The sequence below is a fragment of the Rhamphochromis longiceps genome, linkage group LG4, assembly GCF_057381845.1.
Source record: "Rhamphochromis longiceps isolate RC_006_pf linkage group LG4, R_longiceps_female_GT1.1, whole genome shotgun sequence".
In the NCBI taxonomy this organism is placed as follows: domain Eukaryota; kingdom Metazoa; phylum Chordata; class Actinopteri; order Cichliformes; family Cichlidae; genus Rhamphochromis; species Rhamphochromis longiceps.
This window is the reverse complement of record NC_140560.1, coordinates 24,255,878-24,280,495: the sequence shown is the minus strand read 5'-3', so window position 1 is coordinate 24,280,495 and position 24,618 is coordinate 24,255,878. Positions and strand designations below refer to the sequence as shown.

Sequence of the window (24,618 nt, the reverse complement as noted above, 5' to 3'; positions counted from 1 at the left end):
CAGGACAGCTGCTGTTAAGACCGTGTATGGGTTGTCTTGACAGAAAAATTCAACTTGACTGCCTGATCAGTGGGGGGAAATCAAAAAATATACCCTAATGTTGCCTAACTGATGACTACATTGACTTAACAATCTCGGCTGTAGCTCAATCAGCAACAGCTATTTAGAACAGCCAAAGAGAAATAAAAGAGGGGAAGTGAGGAATGTCTTTGTGAGGAGTGGGGGCGCAGTAGAAAAGAGACGTTCAAGCGCAATGGGCATTTGAAGGACAGAAGTGGATTCTTGGTAGCTCTGTTGGGTTTCTGGGGATTTGTGCTTAGACTCCAGTAAGCGATTAAAAGTGAGATGACTGGAGGAAAAGAAAAAAAAGAGTGGAAGCTCCAAAGTATTTGAACTTTTCCCCTCTGTAAGTGTGTGTGTATGCGTGGCATATGGCAGTAATTTCCATGAAGTTTCACCCACGGACAGTAAAACTGTCTTGCATCTTCCATTATGTGTCACAAAGAGGCGTGAGAAAAATGGGATAAAGGCGTGAGGCATGCATAACCTTGGGAGGACCGGGCCATGCTGGAAGAGTGGAAGAGCTCTGCTGGTGACAGGCAAAGCCAGGCAGCAGCTGATGCATGCAGGTCACAGGAAGGCTGAGCTGCATGAGCACCACTCCCACTAGGAACTATGTACAGTGTTGACCCAAGGATACTTCCATGCCTCCTTTTTTTACCTCCCTCACACACATAGACAAACACAGATCTAAGACTATGTGAGGCCATAAACCAGCAGCACTCTGATCCAGTGCCCTGCAGATGACTGCAATCCAAAAGTAGTTGGACATTTCTGTGTGAACAGGTCTTGTAAACCTGCAAATGTATTCTTCTTTGAACCCAGGAACAGACGTTCAAACCATCAGGCCCTTGTTCTTTTGGACTCATCCAGCCATCTGAGGCTGAAATACTCCTCCTTTTTTCATATAATCATTTTTTTGTCCCTCTCCTCAGGGAAACATGCCATTTCCAGCTTGCAGCATGCTGCGATGCCAGGCACACCTTCTTTATGACTCAGCCGGCTCTGGGTGTGCATGTCTCCCTGTTTGTGTGCGTGCGCATGAAGGGCCGGTGCAGCAGGGCTTCAACACCCACGTCCTGCTGCGAGAACCCAGCGCCACCTGTCGCCCAGTCTGGCACAGCTCCTGCCATCCACCCGTCATCTGTGGGCACGAGCCTCTAAGGCTCCTCCAGGCGCTCCTGAATCTCACGTACAGCCTCATAGCACATTTGATCGTGAATACCATATCACAGAAACACAGTGATGGCCCCATATATGCGATCTAGCAGATGTATGTATGAAAGATTATGCTGGCTCAATATGGGGGATCAAAAACATATGGAAAAACAGTATGGAAGTGTGTGTGTGTGGTGGTGGCACATTTCTTCTTTCTTTTTTATTTAAACACTGAAAATGAATGATATGAAGTGAAACACACAGGTAAACTTGCAAGGGCATCTTTGATTAAAATGTAATTTGGACTCTTTTTTTTCTGTGAATTGAGTGCCACCTGCTGGCAAAATTCACCGAGTGAATATTACACTTCTGAGGCATCAGTTACGATGTGTCAGAATTTAGCAAAAAGGAAAAATTAGAAACAACTCAAACATATAATTTAACCTACAGCTTACATCACAAATACACACACTTAAAGTCACTGTAATATTATGTATCTTTTATTACGTTACTCTGATCAATGGTGATACTTAAAATTGTGCCTGAGGCATTTATTCAGAAGCTGCGTTTAAGAGACAGGATTAATGATCACAGTTTTATACAGTTGTGACATGACATGAGACACTGACATAACACAGCGATGCCACTATTAAAAACAGATTCTTCAAAATAATCATTCGTGATGTTTCAGTTACCATTTTATTAGGTACACCTGTTTATCCATCCATTAATATTTCCATGATATCTTTAGGATCACGAGGTGTAACACAGAGCATCGAACCCCTCCAGCAGAACCTCCTGAACCACAGCTGCCCTCTGAGGCTGTTCACTCAATTCAGTTCCCCCCTTTGTTTTTTTTTAACCATGTCCTTGTTTTGACTATGTCAGAGGGGTTTGATTTCATCAGTGTTGCACCAGATTGCAGCATACCACGAGGCCTTTAATGTATTCATACCTGTTTCTAAACTTACAAACCTATAAGTCAATTTAATGTGCTCATTAGTCATGCAGGCTCAGAGTCCAGGACTATAGCTGGGAAACGTTCCCCTCCTTCACCCAGCAGGGAGTACATGTCTCTGAGTACACTGGGGCTCAGACGTTCAGGCCCAGGTACGACAGCCGAAAACTGAGGGGACAGGGTGTCCAACAGAGCCTGTGGGACATCAGAAAAGACTGTCAGCCAGTTCCTAGCTTCTACTAAAAAAGAACATGCAGGTATGTAAAACTCACGAGGTGCTTTCAGAACACGTCACCTACCTGTTCAAGATCAACCTCTTGTTGCAGCAATGCCACCCTCATCCGCAGCTGCTCAATCTCTTGCAGCTCTGCCTCTGTTGCATATGTTATAGTCAGGGGCAGGGGTGAAGTTCTCCCATCTCCCTGCACACCATTTGCCCCAGTGGGGCAAAAACAACCTCCCTCTGGCCTCCATCGATCCCATGCTTTCCACTCTGACGGAAAAAAAGGTTATTTTTAGAGCGCGAGCAACCATACCCCTAAAACTTTTTTCTTTCTGCTCTGTTGCCTCAGCTTTAAATAGCTAGGCCCTTGCTTAGTGGCATCAGGACAGACAGCTTTAAAACCCCATCGTCATGGGGACGAGGGGGTGAGGGGGGTCTGTTGAGGCCAAGGAAAGGACTGAGCTGGCGCTGAGGGTTCACGGCAGCTCTGCTTTCATTTTCCATACGCCAAGATGGAGAGACTCCATTAGCGCGTTAGCACGCTGCACTCACCATAATCATTTTCTAAATGCTGTTAAAAAGCAATAAAAGATAATTCCCTCCCTGGATATTACAACGCGGTGAAATAAAAATACTAACGTGAGATGCTAGATTGGATGACACCAGACGTGTGGACCTATTCATTACTGGAAACTTCTCTGACACACTGGATTTAGTTGCTACTTGTGCTACATTGGTGCTTTAACGAGTAAACATCAATAAATCTTTGTGAAGGTGTGAATGGAAAATCTCTCGTCATTCAGGTTCTTTATAACTGCATCAGTGGAGGAAATGGAAATGCTGCTGTGCATATTGTAGGTACAGACTCAAACTGGGATGCCCATAGACGATGACCCACATGGAAAAGAAATCGCAAAATGTATGTAACACTGGTTAAACACAGCCAAAAACCATGTCATGATGTCTCCACCAGCATCTCCTTTAGGAAAGTCAGTGCAAAGGAATAAATATTTTTGATAAGGTGTCTTCCAGCTAATGACCACCTGTCTACAAACAAAGATCAATGATCTGCAATTAATGCTGGAGAAACAATTATTTTACAGAAAGGTTTATGATGTTTATTATGCTGCGTACAAACAGGATTCTTACCTTGTTTCACTTGATCTGCAAAATTCTTGAGCTCAGCTGCTGTGAGCTGCAGCCTTTCCAGCGACATACAGGAATCATACTTGTCGCCTGTACTAACTGTAAGAAAGCACATTAAAAAAAGAGAGTTATAATAGAAGCTTACTGAGAAGCAAGTGGAGTTGCATTAAAAGTGTGTTTACAGTCACTCTTAGCGCATGAAAGTTGTTACAGTTATAGAAAAACGTCAACTTCCTGATGGTTCCTGGCAAAGGAAAGTCTTGATTTGTATCAGTCGAAATAGCTCGCACAGTCACTTCCTGCCAACTCCCACATTGTTATTTTGTCACCCACTGACTTATGGAATCAGTCCCTTTCATTTCTCCCGAATTCACATAAAAGCTTCTCTATTACCCAGTCTTAATGTTATCTCTGGCATCTGTTTGGTTAGAGGCTCCCCGCAGAGCTGTTTCAAGTCTTGAGCTTGGTGAATCAACCTGTCCAGCAGAGCCCTGGTCTCATACGGGCTGCCAAATGGCCAATTCCTGGGAAACTAAACAAAGCAAAGGAAAAATGGTGTACAATGAAACACAGGGGTTGTTTAGAGAAATTAATGTATATTAGCTAGAATTTCTCATTAATACACTTGGCTGGTTTTCTAAATTAGAGCATAAATTCCAGTTTAACATGACATCATGGCTGACCCCAGCTGATCCATTTTACCGTAGCTCTCATTCTCTCCATGAAGTGACTCTTCCCAGGCCCAGGGTTCGTCTGTAGGGCAACGGCTTTATCCCACAGTCTGAAGATAATGTACAGAAGGAAACTTTGTGAATAAAGGAAAAATGTACAAGGAGGAATTTTGTTTTTATATTTTTTTGCATTACAATGCATTGTAGGCACCTGCTCTGCTTGCTCTTTAAAGATTTCCATTTTGTTGTTTGCTCAGAAAATATCCTGCTGAAGCAAAGTCAAACAGAATGATTATAATATTACAGAACATGTTTTTGTTTTTTACAAAGCATGGTTATTTTCATAGTGTAATTCTAAAAAACATGCCCATTCTGTTGAGGGAAACTGCATGCTCCTGGCTCATTTGTTTGTGAAGAGGACACTACGTTATTTGAAGAATTTGCAGCGACAGGTGCAGCTTTCCTCAGGTCATCACCACTCAACATATTGCTTCTGATAGTCTTGTTTTTAGAGAGCAAGCTTGTGATGTGATCAGGAGAGACAGACGGCATGACAGCCTGCTGCAGTTTCCTATAAGCCTGGTGATGCAAAGCGCCAGCTGATGAGGCAGGATGGTTTTGGATCGTGTTTCTATTATCTGTTCTTTTGGTCTGTCCGGGGTCGGTGCTAGCTAAAGGTCCCGAGGCTAGTGAGGAGCATACTGATAATCCAGGCCGTCCGTACCCTTTTCTGTCAAGGCTGGCAGATTTAGTGGATGACCTTATCGTTCTTTGGCTTCCTCTAGATGCTGCAGATGAATGTGTGATATCCACAGGCCTAGCACCTAAAGTCCCCGTTTCCTTTCCAGGTTTGGGTATTTTGGATTCTTTTTTAGAAGGTTCTGAGCTGGTGCGCACACGGAGGGCTTTCTCTAGAGCCTTCTCAAGCAGTTCTATGTCTTCCTTATCACATGGGGAGACACCTGTTTATGAAAATAGCAACATGCAAATATGTGGTTACTACTTGGCAAGAGAAAAGAAATGTAAATAAACAAATAGGCTATTTTGTTTTAACTATCAGCACCTTGACAGACAAATAAAAGCTATTTTTTAACTACCTGTAGGAGCAGCACCTGCCAATTCTGTTTCCTCAAAGCTCACCTCGGGTTGGGGTGTTCTGTGGGAAAATACTTCATGTGAACACACACTAAAATTAAAATAAAAGTTTTAAAGTCTTTAAACATTCCAGGACAAAAATGATGTGACACAACAGATGAGCATCAGCCACTGCCATTTTTAAATGTCATCTCATTTGCAGAAAGGCCGCTGGCAGTCAGAATGGATGCTTCATTCATACAGTATATTGCATTGGTGATCTCTGGCAGACATAACTGCTTAATGATGAAACACACTGTTAAAAAAATAGAAGTCCTAGTGTATCTAGGTATGTGCAACTCTCAGAATCTAGTGTAATAGTGCACAAAATTAAAGAGGTTTTACAGGGAGTGCAGAATTATTAGGCAAGTTGTATTTTTGAGGAATAATTTTATTATTGAACAACAACCATGTTCTCAATGAACCCAAAAAACTCATTAATATCAAAGCTGAATGTTTTTGGAAGTAGTTTTTAGTTTGTTTTTAGTTTGAGCTATTTTAGGGGGATATCTGTGTGTGCAGGTGACTATTACTGTGCATAATTATTAGGCAACTTAACAAAAAACAAATATATACCCATTTCAATTATTTATTTTTACCAGTGAAACCAATATAACATCTCCACATTCACAAATATACATTTCTGACATTCAAAAACAAAACAAAAACAAATCAGCGACCAATATAGCCACCTTTCTTTGCAAGGACACTCAAAAGCCTGCCATCCATGGATTCTGTCAGTGTTTTGATCTGTTCACCATCAACATTGCGTGCAGCAGCAACCACAGCCTCCCAGACACTGTTCAGAGAGGTGTACTGTTTTCCCTCCTTGTAAATCTCACATTTGATGATGGACCACAGGTTCTCAATGGGGTTCAGATCAGGTGAACAAGGAGGCCATGTCATTAGTTTTTCTTCTTTTATACCCTTTCTTGCCAGCCACGCTGTGGAGTACTTGGACGCGTGTGATGGAGCATTGTCCTGCATGAAAATCATGTTTTTCTTGAAGGGTGCAGACTTCTTCCTGTACCACTGCTTGAAGAAGGTGTCTTCCAGAAACTGGCAGTAGGACTGGGAGTTGAGCTTGACTCCATCCTCAACCCGAAAAGGCCCCACAAGCTCATCTTTGATGATACCAGCCCAAACCAGTACTCCACCTCCACCTTGCTGGCGTCTGAGTCGGACTGGAGCTCTCTGCCCTTTACCAATCCAGCCACGGGCCCATCAAGACTCACTCTCATGTCATCAGTCCATAAAACCTTAGAAAAATCAGTCTTGAGATATTTCTTGGCCCAGTCTTGACGTTTCAGCTTGTGTGTCTTGTTCAGTGGTGGTCGTCTTTCAGCCTTTCTTACCTTGGCCATGTCTCTGAGTATTGCACACCTTGTGCTTTTGGGCACTCCAGTGATGTTGCAGCTCTGAAATATGGCCAAACTGGTGGCAAGTGGCATCTTGGCAGCTGCACGCTTGACTTTTCTCAGTTCATGGGCAGTTATTTTGCGCCTTGGTTTTTCCACACGCTTCTTGCGACCCTGTTGACTATTTTGAATGAAACGCTTGATTGTTCGATGATCACGCTTCAGAAGCTTTGCAATTTTGAGACTGCTGCATCCCTCTGCAAGATATCTCACTATTTTTGACTTTTCTGAGCCTGTCAAGTCCTTCTTTTGACCCATTTTGCCAAAGGAAAGGACGTTGCCTAATAATTATGCACACCTGATATAGGGTGTTGATGTCATTAGACCACACCCCTTCTCATTACAGAGTTGCACATCACCTAATATGCTTAATTGGTAGTAGGCTTTCGAGCCTATACAGCTTGGAGTAAGACAACATGCGTGAAGAGGATGATGTGGACAAAATACTCATTTGCCTAATAATTCTGCACTCCCTGTATGTCAAATATGACTTTATATTAATCACTTATTTTCCATATGTCTTACTGGCTTTAGGTGTAGGGAAACCCATATGGAAAAGAAATAGGAAAAACTTATAAAAGACTTGCATCAGCTTTAGCTTGCTTCATATAGTGAATCATATAAGGCTTATATGATTTACTCATGAAAGTGGCCACTTTCTCATTACTTTCATAAAGTATCCAAAACATACAAGTTCCATTTATATTATTTTTCAAGGGATCTTATATTTGTTTTCACTCTTGTATGCTTTTCAAACAAGTTTCACACAAGACAGACACAAACTTTATAAGATTTATATATATCTTTTCCATATGGGAATATTAATATTCATTACACAAAAAAGGCATACAAATGATAACAAACCATATTGCGAGTCAACAAAGCCATTATTTAGTCAGTACATTATGATATAATTCAAAGCAAACAATCAACAATTACCGCTTGATATCCAGATGCTGTTTAAAATGAAAGATGACATACACCGATTAAGATTAAATGATATTTTTAAAAACAAAAGATTAGGACCAGTATAAAATGTTGTGTAGCTGTTATGGGTATATGCAGAGATGCTTCAGATGCTTACAGCTCATTTGTAGATGGAATTGACATAAATTGTTTATTGTTTCTTATTTCTTATCTCATTACTTAATATTTATTTTGTCGTTATTCTGAATGAAATGAGTTTAACTATGTAGTTGATTTGATATGCGTTGTTGGGGCAGGTGTCATATAAGCTCATTTACAACAGTAAATAAGTCATGAACTCATTTAGTGTTCTTGAATAGTCCAACAAAACTAAAGAAAAATCAACCAACACACATTTTGAGATAATGTAGAGTAGCTAATACACACACACAGCCGTCTCGTGTAGCAAAAGGCACTGCTGGGATTCGAACCCAGGATCTCCTGTTTACTAGACAGGCGCTTTAACCAACTAAGCCACAGCGCCGGATGGTTAACCAGATCTGTATATAGCCTACGTAAAGAGTCACTCAACTACCGAAGGATTCCCCTACAGATTACTACAAGTGGCACACAAACATCACAATACTTTGGACCTATGTAACTTAAGAGGATTTTTCATAAATGTTTATAGAGAGTCAAAAATCCAGGATACAAACTTCAGACATCGCAGAAACTGGATTTGTTTTTAAATTTGTTATAAGAAGAAAACAGCTTGGGGGGAAAAAGTCAAGCGTGTACTTACAGGCTCTTTAATAATTCTCTGTAGAGTTGAATGCGGTGATTAACCTTAGCTTGTTCCACTTTGCATGACCTGACAGCTTCCTCGACTGCGCACAGCATCGACATTATCGTGTCTGGGTGTATAGCGGTGGTGACCTTCTCTGCCACGACAACACGAAAAACAAAACGTTCACGTACTTGTTTAACACTGATTAATGACTTATTAGAAACAGTAAGACTTGGTCAAAAAGTGCAGAATACGTCGTTGTTAGATCCTCTTTATAATGAAAGCTTTTTTGTACAGACCCGCGAAACACTCGAACCCGACGGATGCGGAAGTCACATTTCTCCCCCTCTGACTAAAGAAGGTCACCGATTAGTAAATATTCAGTAGGTAATCAATGCGATGAAACCTAAGTGACTTTAGGTGAATAGCTAAAGTTTTTATATATATATATATATATATATATATATATATATATATATATATATATATATATATATATATATATATATATATATATATATATATAACCTGTCAGGCAGAAAAAGAAACTTTGAGCATTCGTAGAAACAACGGACTCGCTACTTCTCGCGAGAAGTGTGATGGTTACCAGGGACGCTGTTGTCATCTATACTGCCTATCCGGTTGTTAAGTGATGACGTGACGACTCCTACTTCCGGGCCTAAAGTAGTCTGTTTAATATGGCTTTTGTGTTGTTAACATGTTTAATGTTTTGTATTTTCTTCTATTTAATCTCAAAAAGCTCCTAAAACAGTCAGTGATCACTGTTGACCTCCCTCGGCTTTTATTACCACTAATCATTTATTTAAGCTCAGTTTTTAAAACCTTAGGATGTAACTACAGCCCAGCCCATGCAGCAGTATATGAATGACTAACCTTGTATTGTGGATGGATTATCTGAGTTGTTCTCCTGGCTGAAGTTTGGTCCTTTTACAGCATCCTGCCATGCGATTACATTTGTTCCTGACCACCGAGAACACTCACGTTTGAGTGGAAAAATTTTAGCTTGTTTATTATGCTAACATAGCTGTGTCGCTAGCGGTCACGTAGCACATCATTATATACCAGCTAGCCCAACTTCAGTAACCCTACAAACATCACCGCTGTTTAGTTTTCTGTCTTCGTTTATGCTGGAAGTGATAGCAGAGCTGTACGTTTTAATTTGTTTCCAAAACCCCGCAGTCAGGACATGCTATATTGTATTTAGATAGAAGCTAGCGAGCTAACTCCCTGCTAACTTCTAACTCCGTTAAATGTCATAAATTCCGTTTTCATGGATGCCTGGATGTTAAACTCAATTGTTACACCTGGTAAAGCAGAACGCTGATCATTTTATTTAAGATGAAAGACTTTAGACAGTTTTTCAACTCTCAGTAATGCCATAGTGATGTTTGGACCTGCAGCGGAGTTTAGGTCCAGACACGGCTAGTGACGTCAGACTGAACGACCGGATTAGATTATTGAATTCTTTATTACCACGTTTCTATTCAACAGTACTCACCCAGTCTTAATTTCTCATTTGGTACTCATACAGTTGACTCATAAACATGTCATAATATATGAAAGTTTCAAAAATGAAGAACACTGCTGATTATTTCTGATAACCACAACCATTAAACGTTCCAGTAACATTCCCAAGTAACCTGCTTACACTTACAGCTGTCAGTCTGAGTGAGCCTCATGAGAAATGTCTGGAAAGCAGGTGTAAACAGAGGCAGATTATGAGTAACTGTTGGATAATTTGCTGCTTATGAAGTAAAAATACACATATGAGAACTGAGACATTAAGCACAATCAGATGTTGTTGGAGCCAATAATTCCTCTCATAAAACGTTTATCAAGCTTTGGTGGATTTCATTTATATTTACCAGGTTTGCAGTATTGCGCGTTCTGTTGTAAGGGCATGAATGTCATTACTTGTTTAATTTTTGTTAGTCTATAATACACAATCTTTTGCCACTTTATTAGGTAGAAATATTGTATCAGTGGATGCTTGTGGTGGTGGTTTAATGCTGTGGGACTCATTGAAAGTCTCATTAAAAATCTCTTTCAAGAGAGTCATGGCCAAGAGTGCGATTAGAAATGAGAACATAACACAAAATAATATAATAAGTAAGAAGGAAATGAAACTGACATTCAGTACAAGTGGACACAAATATGTAAGTCATATGCAATAACACATCAAGAGCAACATCAAAAACAGTCACACTGACCAAAAGAGCTACTTTCTCACTCCTTTTAAATGGACTTAAACTCCCCCACTGTAACCAGTTCTGGAAATTTCAGAACCAAGTGAAGATTATTCCAAACGTTTTCCTGCTCTGACTCTTGGGGCAAACATTTAAAATATTGTGAGAACATATACTGTACTACTTGTATTTTTTGCACACATAAATATTCACAAATAACAAGGCATTAGCCCAAGCAAAAAGTTATATACAAAAACCAACTAATGAGGAAGTCTCCAGACATACAGAGATACCTATTTAGCACCAGTATACAGAGAACTTTGATGTGCCAGATTTTCATGGCCTGCAGTAAAACATACAGCACAATGGTAGATGGTATCCAACCTCTTTAGGTACTGGCCACATAAATTCATAATCCAATAAAGGAACAAAAACGTTGCATATACGAAGTGTTTCCTCAAGTGGAGTGACAAACATTTAAAGATGTGACCTTTAAATGATAAATTCTGACCTATAATGATGCCTAAATACTTTTGTGGCCATTTCAATTTCAGCTCCTTCAGTGGTTTTGATTTCAGGAAGTCTGAGCCCTTTAGTACCAACTGAACCTTCTGTGGCATCCATTTATGGCCGCCATCCTCTGATGGTTGCTCCCAGCAGGATAATGCACCAAGTAATAAAGCTCGAATCATCTCAAGCTGGTTTGTTGACCATGACAGGGAGGTCTTTGTCTTAAAAAGCTACCCACGGTCACCAAATCTTAGTCCAATAGGGCACCTCTGGGATGCGGCTCTATTCACATCACAGATGGGCAGCCAATCAATCTGCAGCAATCTGATGCTATCATGTCAACATAAACAAAAGTCTCTGAGGAATGTTTCCAGCACCATGATGAATCTATGACTTAAAGAATTAAGGTATAATTAAGGTTCTTAAGGCTAAAAGAAGGTCTAACCTGGTACTAGGAAGACGTACCTAGTGAAGGGGCTGGTGAGCAGCTGCACCAATACAATATCCCCAGCAATAGAAAAATGAAGAGAAACTTCCACGAATAGACACTACTTTAAATTCATTTATTCCCCTTGTTTGACAGTTATTGTTGCCACTTTACTGACTGAGGAAACTCAGTGAATTTAATTGAACTTTAAAAAGACGCTCATTAGTTTGTAAGTTAAACTTTTTAATAGAGGTCCTAATGAGTGAAAGGAATGGGCTTTTTCTTTTTATTTGATTGACATGTCTTCTTGGTGCGCACCACATTGTTTTTCTTGCTTTTAAAAGCCTGCGCTTGATGTTCCCAGCATGACATTTCACTTTCCGATTAAGTCATGCTCATTTAAATCCCAACAGTTGTGTTATTCTTTTTCTATACTGATCCCAAATTAAGGGGCTTCACACTTCTCTTCATTAACAGGCAGTTTGCCTCGTTAATGCAGGGAAGGAACTAAGAAAACCTAATGATAACTGACAAAGTACGTCCTCATCAAAGAAGGCCATTTTTACTTATTTTTCCCCCACGTATGTCATTGACATGTGAAGCAATGCAGATGTAATGTTTCATTTTTCTGTATTGTTGCCATTTTTAGGACAAACTTAGTAAGTTTTTTAATGTGTGGCAGCCATTTTTAGATCATGCATTAAAACAAATTCCTCTTTGATCGATAATTCAGTCTACCACCCTAGCATTTCATTTTTGTATCTTGCCAGTGTTGAAGTAGGATCTTTGTTGATGCAGTGTGATTTTTTGCCTTTTTTTTTTTGCCCTTGCTGTTGTGTTGTCTGTTTTGTTTTGTTTTCTTTATATCAAAAATCTTAATAAACATATTTTTAAAAAATAAATAAATAAAAATCAGATCCCAGCAGGTACCATGTCAGATAGTGGTAGGGTAAAATGGACTGCGTGCTATATCTCAACCACAAAGGGAATGCACAGGAAAGCAGAGTAGCAAACAAAACTAAGTAGCCGTGAAACAGGCTGAGAGACTTATCAAGCTGTCAGTGCAAAGAAATGTTATGGTTTGTGTGGAAAAATCATTGCAGGGAAGTGAATCATCTTGTTATCCTCCCCACCAGGCTCCTGTGGCTCAGCAGCAGAATGAGGGGGAGAGGCACTCAACTGCCCCCCTGCCAGCCACACATCTGACAATGCAGCCGGCTTGCCAGACTAATATTAGGCTCTGACAATCACATTTGGACAAAAGCACACACACACGTACGTGCCCTCACAGCTACAACATGCAAGTGGGCTTTTAGCCCTTTACTAATGGATCAATCTTCCAGGCAACATTAACAGTCACTTTGTACACTGGACCACTGCTACACTACGGTCAAGGACGGCTACAAGGCACAATCCCGCCCCCCGTTTGGCAAATCTGATCACGCCGCCATCTTCCTCATGCCAAAATACAAACAAAGGCTGAAACAGGAAGTTCCGGTTCAGAGGAAGGTCGCGCGCTGGACGGATCAATCGGTGGCCGCGTTACAGGACGCACTCGATGACGCAGACTGGGGCATGTTCAGAAACAGCTCCGACGATGATGTCAACGTGTTTACGGAAGCGGTTGTGGGATTCATCGGGAAACTAGCGGATGATACCGTGGAGACAAAGACTATCACAACGTTTCCCAACCAGAAGCCGTGGGTGGATAAAACCATCCGCGACGCTCTGAGATCCCGCACCGCTGCCTACAACACGGGACTCATGACGGGGGACATGGACCCGTACAAAGCCGCGTCATATAACGTGCGGAGGGCGGTGAAAGAGGCGAAGCAGCGCTACGGGAGGAAACTAGAGTCACAACTCCAACAGAGTGACTCTAGGAGCCTGTGGCGGGGACTAAGGACAATAACGGACTATAAAGCACCAACAACCGGTATGACGAACGCGGCCGTGACTCTGGCAGACGAGCTGAACACTTTCTATGCTCGCTTCGAGGCTGCAGCTAAGGTCTCCAACAATGCTAGTGTTAGCGGCGCTAACGGCTGCAGACAGGAAGATACTGCCAGCACCGGAAACGTGCTCGTCATCTCCGAGCATGAAGTAAGGAGAGCCTTCAAGAGAGTGAACACCAGGAAAGCAGCAGGACCAGACGGCATCCCAGGTCGTATCCTAAGAGACTGCGCATACCAGCTAGCTCCTGTGTTCACTGAGATATTCAACATCTCTTTATCTCAGTCGGTGATCCCCACATGCTTCAAAGAGTCCATCATTGTTCCTGTCCCGAAGAAACCCCACCCTGCTTCTCTCAACGACTATCGCCCTGTAGCCCTCACCTCAGTAGTGATGAAGTGCTTTGAACGCCTGGTCAGAGACTTCATCATTTCTTCACTACCAGACACACTGGACCCACTACAGTTCGCTTACCGTCCAAATCGTTCCACAGACGATGCCATCTCTCATCTCCTCCACACATCACTCACTCACTTGGACACTAGAAGGGGGAATTATGTTAAAATGCTCTTCATAGACTACAGCTCTGCATTTAACACCATAATTCCCTCCACACTCACCACCAAGCTGGAGCATCTGGGACTCAGCTCATCTATGTGTCAGTGGATCTCCAACTTCCTAACTGGCAGACCACAGGCAGTAAGGATGGGCGGACATGTCTCAGCCTCCACCACTCTCAGCACTGGAGCCCCCCAGGGGTGTGTTCTGAGCCCCCTGCTGTACTCTTTGTACACATATGACTGTGTGGCCACTACCAGCTCCACCACCATCATCAAGTTTGCTGACGACACCGTCGTGGTGGGCCTGATCTCTGATAACAACAAGACGGCCTACCTGAAGGAGATTAGGAATCTGGAGAACTGGTGCCAGAGGAACAACCTCCTTCTAAACGTCAGTAAGACAAAGGAGCTGATAGTGGACTTCAGCACTAAGCAGGAGAGGAACTACCAGACCCCCGTCATCAACGAGTGCCCAGTGGAGAGAGTGGACAGCTTCAAATACCTCGGAGTTCACATCACGCAGGACCTGTCATGGTCCTGTCACATCAACACCGTGGTGAAAAAGGCCCGACAGCGTCTCTACCACCTCAGACGCTTGAGAGACTTCCAACTGCCCTCCAAGGTGCTCAGGAACTTTTACTCGTGCACCATAGAGAGCATCCTGGCGGGAAACATCTTAACCTGGTTCGGGAACAGCACCATGCAGGACAGACGAGCTCTACAGAGGGTTGTGCGGTCAGCTGAGCGCACCATCCGCTCCGAGCTCCCTGACCTGCACTCAATCTACAGCAGGCGGTGCTGGACCAAGGCCAGGAAGATCGTGAAGGACCTCAGCCATCCCAACAACAGACTGTTCTCTCTGTTGAGGTCAGGAAAGCGATTCCGCTCCCTGAAGACCAACACAGAGAGACTGAGGAGGAGCTTCTTCCCGCAGGCGATACGGTCTCTCAATCACACCACCACACAGTACTGACCCACACATATGGTTCTTACACACACACTGGACTTTCTGGACTTTGGTTTTGCACAACACTGGTCACTATATTCTTCATTTCCGGTTAATACTTGTACAGCTGCTGTTATTGTGTATATATTTATTTATATTTAGATTTCTTCATACATTCTTATATAGTTCTATATTGTGTATTGTGTATTTTGTTGTACAGTTATTTTATTTTCAACTTTAATTTATATATTTTATCTTATTCTTCCCAGTTAAATTTACCCTTCATTCTAATTTGTGTTGTACAGTTATTTCATTTTTAACCTTAATTTATATTTTATTCCTTCCTAGTTAAATTTACCCTTTTTAATTTTTCATATTTATTTCCTATCTTATTCATAGCCTTTTCCTTTTTTGTTTTCTTTAGGTCACGAGCAGTTGTCCAAGCATTTCACTACATATCGTACTGTGTATGACTGTGTACGTGACAAATAAAATTTGAATTTGAATTTGAATTTACATATGCATGATGAGTATACACGAAACATCTATGCACAGAAACACCCAAAACGTAATTATCACACTTGGATCTGTTACTGACTGTCATGATCCAGTCAGTCACAGATTGAAGAGGGGGAAGAGGGTGAGGCCCTCATGTTAAACTTCATCTATGGAACAAATGTGTTTGGGACAAGCTGTTGTACCCTCACAGAAAACCATTATGATTTTACCAGTGTATGAGGCCAGTGTTTTATTCAAAAGCCTTGAATTCATAGGTGCATCACCTGAAGCGCCAATAAGGAAGAACATTGAATTGTTCCCACGTCAGATTAGTGGATATTGTGCAGCAAGTCCTGTGAAACTAGAGAACAGCTTGGGTAAAATGGGCACATCACTGAACACCAGCTGATGAGATGATTTAAAAACACTGCCATAAACAATGCCATTACAAGGATAATTGCTGTCAAACCCAGTGATGGTTTTATCAGGTTATGTAACTTGCAATTACTTCATTATGGCCTGATAGAGAGCTACAGATGGTTTTACTAAAATCACGTCCTGATTTGCAACTGGTGTTGCAATTTAAAATGTATTAAAATGAGCATCCATTAAAACTTGGACTACTTTATCTTTTATTCATTCCCAAAGGAACAGTAACAGCAGTAATTGTTGACAAACCATTGCATTTATTTGGTATGAAGGCCATCTTGTGGTTATTCTCTTGTAGCCTTTTGATTTGGTCTTGGTTTTCTCTCTAGGTTCCAATTTCTGTAATTTAGGACTTATGATGTGTCTCATACTATATCTAGCAGTAGAAAAGATTATCCCTAATGTTAAATGACATGCAAACCAGCATGTTTGGTATTCATTACCATGAAAAATTTCCTTGAGGAATAGTATGAACATTGATTTTGCCAGGTGCTGGAGATTGCCTTCTGATGAATCTATATCTTCAACATTTGCAGGAAAGTTTTGGAGATTTTCTATCCTGGTGACACCTACAGGATGATCAGGCTGGCTCTGGGATTTGTTGTTATCCTGACCACTTTCTGCATCATTTACTGGACAGCAGCAGAGCACTTGTCTAACAGACTGATTCAGCTCTGACAGTAAATCTTTCATACCTTACGCAATAGCTCTCTACAGTTTACACATCTGTCTGGCAAGGCATCACCTCATGCTAACAGTTTATTTCAAGACTGTGCTCTCAAAACACCTTACACTCTTACACTTACCCACTGTATGTCCTCTGGTTTTTGCTATGCTGCTTTACTACAGTCAGTAAGCTAGTTTAAATTCTTCTCTTTGACATGTTTTACTTAGCTGTACATTATTATTTCATGCTTTTTTCCCACCTACATCAGACTGACAACCTGTCCTGAATGTACCCTGGCTCTTGGATAGTCCCCAGCCCTCAATGCACCTGAAGTGGATAAGTTGAAGAAAGCAAATGGATGGATGGATTTCTATTTCAGTTCACTTTTTTAAAAGTATTTATTTTCATTCCAGGTTAGTTATTGTTTGGTCATGTCATAGTCTGTTTTGTTAAGCTTGTATTCTGTGTTTGTTTGGGATAAAGTTTATCCTATCTTATTGTCCCTATTGTGACATACTACTGCCCTTTTCTCCATAGTTACATGAATTTCTCAATTATTGGAGTAATAAACAGATAGTTCGACGGGACTAGCTATTTGAAATCTATGATTTAGTTGAAATTCTTCATTATTCAGCTACATCTTTTATTATAGCCAATTTTAATAGTTTTTTCAGTAGCCCTTTCGCTGTGACGAAAAGCCTAATACTATGAAGATACGGAATTTTTTCTGGATAGTTTTTTTTTTTCTGTAGTCCTGTGCGAGAACTACAAATCTTAGAGCATCCGGTAGAGTATCATGTGATCATCGAAGGGGCGGAGTTAAACGTAGTTTCGCTCTGGACCTCCGCACGGTAATTTTGTAGCTGTAGGTAGCTTATCACGGTGCAGAGAAGGTTTGTTGTGGCATTGTAATTTAGCATTATTACATTTTACGAACAGAGACGTGGGCCCCTGGTGTGTGGCAAACCGCTGATTTCTCAAATCTTAAGCGTGTTTTGTGGAAATGTTATGTTAGCTAGCTTACAGCTAACTTGGCTAGCGTTGTTCAGTAAAGTTAGCTGTGGTTGTTAAAGTGATGCTCCCACTGTGGGAAGCTAGAGGACGAACTCTCGGGTTTAACCTTCGTGTGATGATAAAAGGTGGTTTTACAACATGGTCTGTGATTGGAGGGATTCAGCTGATTTAAATCACTTACGAGGCTCTCCTCGTATGGCACTTGCTTGCTCATTGTGCGAGTTATGCTTGGAGTCTCCCGGTAAATGCCAGAAGGCCTGTGCTGTGTTGTTTGAGCTGCTTTTTGTTTGGCTGCATTGATTTAGGTCACACCTGCCTGGATGCTGCTTATCTCTGTAAACCAAGCCAGCACTTGCCCGTCTGTACTGTATCAGTTTTCACTCTGACCCTGTCTTATCTTTCTTTTCTTTTTTTTTGTCTTACAGTAAATCAGGTCAGAGGCTTAAAGCCGCTGGATTTAAGTGGAAAAAGGCTTTATTTCTTTGACCTCCATCATCATTAACTCAGGGACGACAGCCACTGTGAAGAGGTTATTAGCTTCACTCGTTTGCTGATTAACCTCTGTGTCATCTTGGGTAAGAGTTAATTCTGCTGTTATTTAATGTACGTCTAAATATCCAAGGGATATTTATGTTTTGGTGTCGGTAGTATTTGACAGTAAGTCAAACACCATAAACAGACTTAGCTTTATGATTATGGATCTGATATGATTATTACAAACTTATTATTATTATTATTACACACTTATTATTATTATTATTATTATTATTACACACTTTATGGTAAGTTAGGTTTTGTGGACTCTTAACCACTAATCTAGGTAAACTGTTTTTAATAGCGTAATGTATTGGTCTCATTCTATGTCAACTGACCCAGAGCATCCAGCCTGATGATCTCCAATTTCCTTGAAAAACTTCCAGTGATGATAGACTTGAACTTTTGAAATTATTTATTCCTGAAGTCACAGTAGCAGATATTTGGCCTATAAATTAGAATGACATAGTGTAAGTAGTTCTCTAGCTTCAGGGCAGTCAGAGGTGGTCAGGCTGGGAAATGTTCTTAAATTTGGTTATGTCAGTTGTCATGTAAAGATCCATATGGAAAAAATGTCGTTCTGCTCCCAAGATGGTAAATAGCAAATGGATGTACAGCGCTTTTCTATTCTACCTGAGCACTCAAAGCACTTTATACAACTTGCCTCAATCACCTGTTCATACAGGCACTTTTTTCTATGCTTTTTCTACTGAAGTGCTTTCTGTCTAACATTCATGCATATTTAAACGAGAAACTTGGGGTTAGTATCTTCCCTGACGATACTTGGCATTAATACTGGAGCAGCCAGGGATCAAACCACCAACCCTCTGATTAGTAGATTACTTGCTCTCCCTCCTTTTTTAATTTTGTTTTTTCTTTAATATTGTGAGATAGATGACAAAAGGAAAAAAATCATCTGTCAGGAGGAAGGTACAGAAACTACCAGGTTTGATTTGAAGTTGCTTTGTTAAGAGACAGTGCTTGACATTTTTATTCAGGATAGTGAGACAGAACATTTTTCTTGGTAGTGGATGTGTTTCTGAATGTCCTTTTAGCTCTTGTACGCTATTAATTTTGTTTGGATCTCGAGTGCTGCAGTGAGCAATGCAGCTGTACGGCAGCACTCTACCTTGACAGCATATAGATTAAAAATTATGGAGCGTGATAATACTTTTTAATGTGACTATACTGCTTGTTAAATGCTTTGTTCTGATTTTTAGGGTTAAGTAGGTGTCAGGAAACATCATATCAATAAGTCACTGGAGAAGATGGAGACAACAGGGAATGTGTCCAATGGTGCAGGGCCTGTGTATGAGCAGAAAGAAAAGACCCTCAGGTAAAGCTGCTTCCAGTAACATAGTATCTGTGTTAATAAGATTTGAAATGAATAATCCTGCTTCAGTTTTGCCACATACGCAACAAACCAAACTTCCTTTCTTTCTCCAGGCCAGAGGATCTGTCTGAGATGCTGGCAGCAGGGACCAAGCAGATTCACGAAAAGGCTGAGAACACTCAGTTTGTGAAAGATTTCCTCAGGGGTCGCATCCGCAAAGAGCTCTTCAAGGTGAGTGTCAAGAAAAAAGGTAGACGATGTCCTTTTTTTTATATAGAAGACTACTTCACAAAGCAAAGCCTGCAAATAAATGTGTTATAGAAAACTGGTGGAAACAAGAACACAAAGCAGACAGCTCATGTTACGCTTGTGTTTGAAGAAGGGCAGAAAAAGTGGCTTTTACACCAACTTTTCATGTTTGTTTCCCTCAGCTTGGTGCGGTGGCGCTTTACTACACATACACGGCCCTGGAGGAGGAGATTGAAAGAAACAAGGATCACCCCTATTTTGCTCCTCTTTATTTTCCCGCTGAGCTGCATCGCCACGAAGCTCTGGCCCGTGACCTCGAATACTTTTACGGTCCAGAATGGAAGAGCCACGCAAGCTGCTCAAAGGCCACCCAACAATATGTGGACCGCATCCATCAAGTAGGGCAGGAGGACCCAGTTTTGCTGGTTGCACATGCCTACACTCGCTACATGGGGGACCTATCTGGTGGGCAGGTGCTGAAGAAGGTGGCACAGAGAGCCTTGAAGCTGCCGCCCACAGGAGAGGGCTTAGAGTTTTACCAGTTCGATGCCATCCATAGCGCCAAAGCATTCAAGCAGCTGTATCGAAGTCGGATGAATGAGCTGGAACTGGACATGGAAACAAAGAAGAGACTGGTGGACGAGGCTGTGAAGGCTTTTCTGTTCAACATTGAGGTGAGAGGCCAAGCAGAAGATGAGGTTGTTTTCCACTTTGTGGAGTTTTCTGATAGAAGTCTTAAACCTCAGTTGTTGAACAAGTGTGTCTCCAGTTCACCTGTTTATACACAAACGCATTCAAGCACCGTTGGTGGTGGACGTGCAAGGTTCTTCTGTTTCAGTAGTGTAATAAATCGGGGCTCCAGCCATCAACCTTATGAGTTTTGCTTTTTCCAAGTATTTGAATTACTCATAGATGTTTCATCTATCTGTGTTATCCAACAACAAATTGTAGACTTTATATTTCAACCTCACATGCTTCACGTTCGTTCTGGCAGGTGTTTGAGGAGTTAGAAGAGATCGGCAAAACCATCCAGGAGGATGTTTTAGATGCTGGCATGCCCGTTCATGGAGCAATGGGTGGAGACATCAGCAAATGTCCCTACTACAATGCCAAAATGGGTAAGTGTACTGCCTTTGTAAATATATGTAAGTGATACCGTTTCTTGTCACTAACTAAGCTTTTGTCCGGACCTCCTTTGTGTCACAGCGGCATCAGGTGGAACAGCATACGTCCGTCAGCTGGCCATGGCTGCTCTCAGACACCCGACAGGACAGGTCCTGTTTGCTACTTGGTTTGCTGCCTTGGCTGGACTGGTTGCGTGGTATCTGATGTGATCTGTCGCTCCGTCTGCCACTCTGCTGCTGTGTGAAAAGAGGACTGTAACAGGAAGGACAGTAAAGGACACTGAGATCTTTCCACGAGATGTGGACCGTGTCATAGCTTGTGGTCCAAGTTTATTTATTGTTACATATTGCATAATAATGTAAGCTTACAAAAATATGGAACAGTTAAATTCAAGCAAAATGATCTATAGGACCAATATAATTCCATCCATCACGCTAGATTTATTCATCTTTTAAATTCTCTACCTCCTCCTGCATTATCCCTCCAATCTGTGTCCTTCCAGTTGCATTTGGTCGTATCTCGAGACCTCATGTAGATCTCCTATTTTCTTACTGAAGTGACATTTCGTTCCACAACTGTATCTGGCTGTTTAGTATTTATTCCTTAATAATAAATTGAACATAGAGTGAGTTAATTGTGTGATTAGTAAAGTTCGCTGTGCACTTTAGATTTCTACTGAAGCCTTTAGTAAGAAGATTATTTGGAAGTGTAAACTTTGACTCCTCGTATATAATTATCTTTATTTCTGCACAGTAATTCAGTTGCAAAGTTAATGGGAAAACCCAAATTTCATTAATCCATTAAGCTTCAGCTTCAAATATTTCCAAACGGTTTGTTTTTTGAGACGGGCGATAGCAGTTAAAAGCTTGATTAATAATCAGTCTTCACATACTAATAACATATACAGGATATTTTAATCTCTCCTGGTGCATGTTCAATTGTATAATTTCTCTGTTTTCAGAATTATGTGACAGTGCACCTTGTATTTGTTCAACAAAACCAAACAAACCTGCCTGTTGGTTTGATTGCAGAGCTTAACTATCCAATATGAATAATTCACTGTAATAATTCAGCTTTACTGGCAAACGGGAGCCTATATTAGGACAGAGGTGCGTGCGGCTGTTTTAAGAGGAAGATTGTATTTTTGTACTAATGACGCTTCATCCACATTCTTTCATGAGATGAATTTGTGTGAGAATACCTTCAGCAGCTCAGCACTTATTTATGTGTCCATTCGTTCTGGATGCATCAGTATGCATTGTGAATGTACGAAGTGGGATGATCACCTATATTGAGTTTTATTTTGTTTTTTTAAGCACAGAGAAGTGTGTACTGTATGTATTTTGTGGTTGAAGTATAATCTTTATCCTAACACAGTAACGGTATTTTTTAACTTAAAGCACTTGAGGCACAGAGAACCAAAAAAACAAAAAATACTGCACATAAGTGGATGTGCAGTATTTTTTGATGACAGATGGCTTTATGCATCATATATGGAGGACAAATACAGGGATAGGCTGATACGCTCCTGTAGTTTCCACGTAATACCATTTTATAATGCTAGTGTCAAAATGATTCAGTAGTTTTGGACCTATTATCATAGATTAAACGTGGAGTGATTGCCTGAGTCATATGTATTTCTGATTTTCTTGCATTTTCATTGACTCTGCTCTTAATCCTTATCTGTATCTAACTGGAGCTTTACTAGTAACTGGCTAGAGTAATCTCTTTGTATGAGAGTGGGGAAAAACTGTATGTTATGCTTTCAGTAATGAAAAAAGACATGTTTTGTTTTCATGAAGAAATAAAACATTCTTTTTGACTTGTAGTTGTTCCTTTGTTTGTTTGCCTTTTCTATCATACAGCTACAGTAATTATACGATTTTGGGTAAAACATGAGATGGATTTGTTGTATACATTCATTGTCACCTAAAGGTCTAATAACAGATGAATTGTAGGTGCCAGGTTATGTTACTCATAGTGCTGTCCTCCACCACTCCACAAAACGAGAGAAAACAGATGGAGGGTATGCTTGCCTCTTTGGATTTTGAATTAAAGTTTAATGTTGGCACACCTTTGGCTACGTTCACACTGCAGGCGAAAGCGCATCAAATCCGATTTTTTGACACTATGCGACCCATATCCGATCATGGTATGACAGTGTGAACGGCACAAATCCGATATTTTCAAATCCGATGGGTCACTTTCGTATGTGGTACTGAATCCGATACATATCCGATGTTTTAGAAAGCGACTGCTGTTTGAACGGTCATGTCGCATTAAATCCGTCTTTTACATCACTGACACAAGACACACACCAATTATCAGCGCCGGAGAAGACATCGCAAACGCTTCCTGGCCATCCAGCGTAGATGTCAGTGAAACTGTTGGGAAGACAACGTTGGAGAAACGTGAACGTTTTATTTGTACTGTATAATCTGTAGATTCTGACAGAAATCTGCAACTATCCTTTGAAGCACCGCTCCTCTCTAAAACAGCAATAAGGATAATTATTAGGTTATTTACATTATTATGTAAATAACAAAATAACTTAAAGCAAAAATTGGGAAACGAAGTCCGAAGTCTTTATTTTAAGGGCCATCAATCAAACAATATTGTTTGCTGTGGGTCTAAACAGAGCGCGTTATGTGTGACATGTTCTTTTGCGCATGCGGGCCGCTTTGAGCGTTCACACTAGAGCACGTTTGCTGGCACATTTTATTTGTAGTGTGAACAAGCAGACAAAAACATCGGATTTGATCAAAAAATCGGAATTGAGCATTAACACCTGCAGTGTGAACGTAGCCTTTGAGAGATGCTCCTTTATTTTCGCTCATCACCTTTTTGTTGCACAGGGTAATGTAGACACTTTGTGTGGGAAAGAGTTTACTCATTTACACATATAAAACAAAGTGAATGAGCTCATCATTACTCATACATAAGACTAAAAAAGGGTATAAAGAGTCAGAAAAAAGCGAATAATTTCTATAGTTTTGGCTGATTACACGCGCTAAATCCTTCATCGCCATGGAACCCAGGCTCTGCAGGATCTTCTTTCTCATCCTGCTTAAAGTGTGTGTGTGTGTGTTTCTCCAGCAGTAATAGTGTTTTGGTACCCTGCTGTTGTCTTTATGTTTTTGAACCATACAGTATTATCAATGAAGGATAGAGATTGTTGCCTTGGACAGAAACCACCTCTCGTGATTTGATGAAATATTTGCAATTTCACAGGGTTATTATAGAAGATTTGTCAACCCTAAAATCAACACCACAAAGCCTTTCATCTGCCTGTAGAGGACCAGAGCTTGAGAATCACACAAATTCCATCCCTGAGGGGGTATGAGGCAAAATTAAAACTAGATCTGAAAAACAATATAAAAACTACTTTCGGGGGAAAAAATGAACTTGAAAAACAGAGGAACTCTCTTTAGTTTTAGTTTCTGTTAGGTTATAATATTATCTAAAGTTTTTACCAATTATTTCTTACAGCTATGTAGTACAGCTGTTAATACCTGTGCTGACTTTTCTAAATCTTGCCTCTGACAAATGCCCTCCACACAATAAAAAGATGACAATGTCAACAAAAAGTGAAAATGTAAAAGTGCCGGAGCAGTAGCGCTGTAATGCATCTCTGTTTACGGGTGTACCTAATGAAACGATCAGTGCATATACAAAGACATGTTAAACATTAAGGTGCAGACAGAG

General features: G+C 40.8%; 2 protein-coding genes and 1 non-coding gene across 9 annotated transcripts; 1 reads left to right on the top strand and 2 right to left on the bottom strand.

The window, feature by feature from the left end:
* Positions 1–1,702: 1,702 nt before the first annotated feature.
* Positions 1,703–8,888, bottom strand: tedc2 (tubulin epsilon and delta complex 2). Of its 4 annotated transcripts, XM_085403999.1 has the most exons (10): positions 8,761–8,888; positions 8,477–8,615; positions 5,314–5,372; positions 4,584–5,178; positions 4,428–4,484; positions 4,248–4,326; positions 3,939–4,077; positions 3,549–3,644; positions 2,476–2,669; positions 1,703–2,371 (listed from the first exon to the last, which is right to left on the bottom strand). In XM_085403999.1, exons 2-10 carry the CDS (start codon positions 8,578–8,580, stop codon positions 2,222–2,224), a joined length of 1,473 nt encoding a protein of 490 aa, XP_085260125.1. In that variant the 5' UTR covers positions 8,581–8,615; positions 8,761–8,888; the 3' UTR covers positions 1,703–2,221. The 4 variants fall into 4 exon arrangements, with proteins under 4 accessions (XP_085260125.1, XP_085260124.1, XP_085260128.1 ...); XM_085403998.1 differs by having other exon boundaries at positions 8,477–8,861; XM_085404002.1 differs by having other exon boundaries at positions 4,428–4,481; positions 4,941–5,178; positions 8,477–8,861.
* trnat-agu (transfer RNA threonine (anticodon AGU)) lies at positions 8,145–8,218 on the bottom strand. The gene has a single exon. It is a non-coding gene; the product is annotated as a tRNA-Thr (tRNA).
* Positions 8,889–17,463: 8,575 nt separating the features above from the next.
* On the top strand, positions 17,464–22,730 carry hmox2b (heme oxygenase 2b). 4 transcript variants are annotated; one of them, XM_085403995.1, is made up of 7 exons: positions 17,464–17,509; positions 18,098–18,247; positions 19,427–19,542; positions 19,653–19,770; positions 19,971–20,462; positions 20,783–20,906; positions 20,995–22,728. In XM_085403995.1, the coding sequence occupies exons 3-7, from the start codon at positions 19,475–19,477 to the stop codon at positions 21,120–21,122; spliced, it is 930 nt and encodes a 309-aa protein (XP_085260121.1). In that variant the 5' UTR covers positions 17,464–17,509; positions 18,098–18,247; positions 19,427–19,474; the 3' UTR covers positions 21,123–22,728. The 4 variants fall into 4 exon arrangements, with proteins under 4 accessions (XP_085260121.1, XP_085260120.1, XP_085260122.1 ...); XM_085403994.1 differs by having other exon boundaries at positions 17,487–17,551; XM_085403996.1 differs by lacking the exon at positions 17,464–17,509 and adding an exon at positions 17,643–17,913.
* Positions 22,731–24,618: the final 1,888 nt, after the last annotated feature.

Coding starts and splice junctions, on each gene's coding strand:
- hmox2b (XM_085403997.1), top strand. CDS start 19,475: ATGGAGACAACAGGGAATGTGTCCAATGGTGCAGGGCCTGTGTATGAG. Junction 19,543..19,652: donor CAGAAAGAAAAGACCCTCAG/GTAAAGCTGCTT, acceptor TTCTTTCTCCAG/GCCAGAGGATCTGTCTGAGA. Junction 19,771..19,970: donor TCCGCAAAGAGCTCTTCAAG/GTGAGTGTCAAG, acceptor TGTTTCCCTCAG/CTTGGTGCGGTGGCGCTTTA.
- tedc2 (XM_085403999.1), bottom strand. CDS start 8,580: ATGTCGATGCTGTGCGCAGTCGAGGAAGCTGTCAGGTCATGCAAAGTG. Junction 4,327..4,427: donor TTAAAGAGCAAGCAGAGCAG/GTGCCTACAATG, acceptor CATTATCTTCAG/ACTGTGGGATAAAGCCGTTG. Junction 2,670..3,548: donor TGCAGATCAAGTGAAACAAG/GTAAGAATCCTG, acceptor TTTTTCCGTCAG/AGTGGAAAGCATGGGATCGA.